This window comes from Galeopterus variegatus, unplaced genomic scaffold (genome assembly GCF_000696425.1).
Source record: "Galeopterus variegatus unplaced genomic scaffold, G_variegatus-3.0.2 Scaffold4084, whole genome shotgun sequence".
NCBI classification, from domain to species: Eukaryota; Metazoa; Chordata; class Mammalia; order Dermoptera; family Cynocephalidae; genus Galeopterus; species Galeopterus variegatus.
This window is the reverse complement of record NW_007730195.1, coordinates 156,202-158,974: the sequence shown is the minus strand read 5'-3', so window position 1 is coordinate 158,974 and position 2,773 is coordinate 156,202. Positions and strand designations below refer to the sequence as shown.

Here is a 2,773-nt window from a genome sequence, read left to right as displayed (position 1 = left end):
AGAAAGAGCTGCCTAGGAATATCTAGATATTTAACATTCGAAGTTTAAAATTAAGACTAATACTAAGAATATGGATGTCAAATTTCTGCTCATTTCTTCCTTTCTTCAATCAATTTTCTTAAAATTTTTTAAATTTTAACTTGGATTTTTCTACTACCATAATTCTCTCCTCCTCTTTATTTAGCAAGAACTCAAATTACCATACCATCTATGACAGTATTTTGTTACAGCTCAGTTTTATATTCACTTTCTTCTTCTGCTTTTTAAAACATTTTTATTTTGAAACATAACACACATATACAAAATAATGAGACCTAAATGCACAGTAAAAGAAAAAAATTATAACATTACCACCTACGTTATCACACCTTGTTCAAAAGATAGAATTTGCCAGCAATGCAGACACTCTGCTTATATTCCTTCCTCTTTGTACCATTTCCATTCTCTCCTCTCCCTACCTACTATCCCAATTTTTATGATAATCACTAATTTGTTTGCTTTAGAGTTTCTCCATCAATGTAATAAATTGTAAAAACTATAATTTTACCTATTTTCAAAAATCATATAACTACATTATACTGAATTTTTAATGGTATCTTAACACTTCCTCAAATTTTCTATATTCATCATTATTTGTAGACCAACATTTGTTCATTTTCTTTGTTATATAGATCCAATTGTAAATACGTAGCTGTACATTTTTTCATTTTCATTGCTATATAGTATTCTATTATATAAGAATGCCATGATTTATTTACCCATTTTATTGCAAATGTGCATTTAGGTGACTTCTAAACTGCAGCTATTGAAAACAAGAATGACATGCACATTCTTGAATATGTATCCTGGTGCACAAGAACCAAAGATGCTCTAGGGCATAAAAATAGGAGTGCAAATACTCAATCTTAGGTTGTGCAAATTCACCTTAATAAGAAAATGCCCTACTGCTGGCCAAGGAAGTTACACCAATTTATAATCCTATGAGTGATGAATTAAAATTCACTGACTCATAATCTTTCCAAAGTTAGTAAATCAGTTAACATTCAGTCATTTATATTTATCTAAAATATTATTGCACTTAATTATACTTAAAATTTTACAAGTCTTTCTGGTATCCTAATTGGAATTTACCATTCATTTTAAAAATTGCATGTTATTCTTTTTTCTTTCTACTATTGTGATTTAAAAAGAGAGAAAGAAAAGCTATTATTCTGATTTTACATACATTTATTCATATTGCATTATAAATTCACATAATCTCTTTTCTTCAAGTCTCAAATACCCTTTCATTATCAACAAGTGTTATTATGGCAGAGATATTTCCTTTAATCAAACGCTATGTCAGATGACTTTGTGAAAATATGATTAGTTAACTGCATATTGTAAGGGAAAGTTCAGGATTGTTTAACAACAATTAAAAAGACCCAAAGAAAGAAACGTCAAACATAAAATTAACCCATAGATATTTTCCCACAGATATAAAAAGTAATTTTAAATTCTGTCTATGAAATTAAAGGTTTTGCTTTTCTCAGAGAGAATTTAAGATGGCACAGTAGTCTCAAGGAGCTCTGTCTTAGCTTCCTGTTTCCCAAAATTATAATAAATGAGTGGCCTGAGGGAAAGGCAGTTGAAATGACCACAAAACACATCATGACCTCATAGCTCTGTACTTTATGGAAGATCCAGCTTCCTATTACCGTGGGAAAAAAGTAAATAATGAAGAGGATGAGGAAGGTGGTCACCACTTTCATGGCCCTTTTATGGGCCTCTGTGCTGGAGTCCCCCGAGCCCATGGAGTTGAGCTGCATATTCTTGGTGTGTCTCACCAAAGACAGTAATAAAAGGAGCAAAGAGGTCAGGGAAAGAAGAAAGGGGATGACAAAAGTCAAGCTGAAAAGAGTAAGGCTTTTAAAATAGAAAATTTCACATACAACGAAATGCACAGTCATGTTCCTTTCATGTACGTGGAAGGTATTTATCCCCAACTCACCGAAAGCTTCCAGAATTAAAAAGTTAACACACACTGAAAACAAAAACCCCAGGGAGACAACAAGCACCACTCTGTTCATTCTCGCCTTCAGCCACAGGAAAAAGAAGTGGTTGAAGTTGGCTATCTTCAGCAAGTAGAAAATGCTGAGGCAGGCAGCTAGCCAGGTAGTCAAGTGATGAGTTAGTGTCAAAAGAATACTAACCAGATTTGCTAGTATACCGGTGGCATACAGATGAGGACTTAACGCCGCTATAAATGAATTAAATAGTGTTATAGACAGTTGAATGATTCTGGCCATAGCCAAGCTGGTGAGGATAAAATCAGCTGATGAGACCTTCCGACTCTTCATCCATTCGATGCAGTTGATCAGTCCAATGAGCCCGTTTCCCAGCATCCCTAATACAAGTTCTCCTGTTGCCAGTACCAGAAAGGAGATCTTCATTCCAGTTGACATTTCCATGATAATATTTCTGATGTTGTACCTCACTGACAGCTTTACAGCCAAATAGTTGCATCCAATTACTATTCTTTTGATATATGTTTTTATCAATTCCAGAATATATAGCCAAAATTCTGCTATGTGATAGACTTTCAGAGATCTTTGTGAAAGAATGGTTTGTTCTTTTTATAGTGTAATTTCAGTACTAAACCAAACAGTTCTCTTAAGAGATACAGCTCTTCATGAATATGTTTATTACTTGCAGTCAGCTACTATATAATTTCCAGAATAAACAAATGATGTCCATTTATCGTTGACACTTGCTGCAATTTTCCATTTGTGGT

At 33.4% G+C, this 2,773-nt stretch overlaps 1 protein-coding gene across 1 annotated transcript; it reads right to left on the bottom strand.

Annotated features, from left to right (window-relative positions):
• Window positions 1-1,502: 1,502 nt before the first annotated feature.
• On the bottom strand, window positions 1,503-2,450 carry LOC103602288 (taste receptor type 2 member 42-like). Its single transcript, XM_008586697.1, has one exon. The coding sequence runs from the start codon at window positions 2,448-2,450 to the stop codon at window positions 1,503-1,505; it is 948 nt and encodes a 315-aa protein (XP_008584919.1).
• Between the last annotated feature and the right edge of the window lie 323 nt (window positions 2,451-2,773).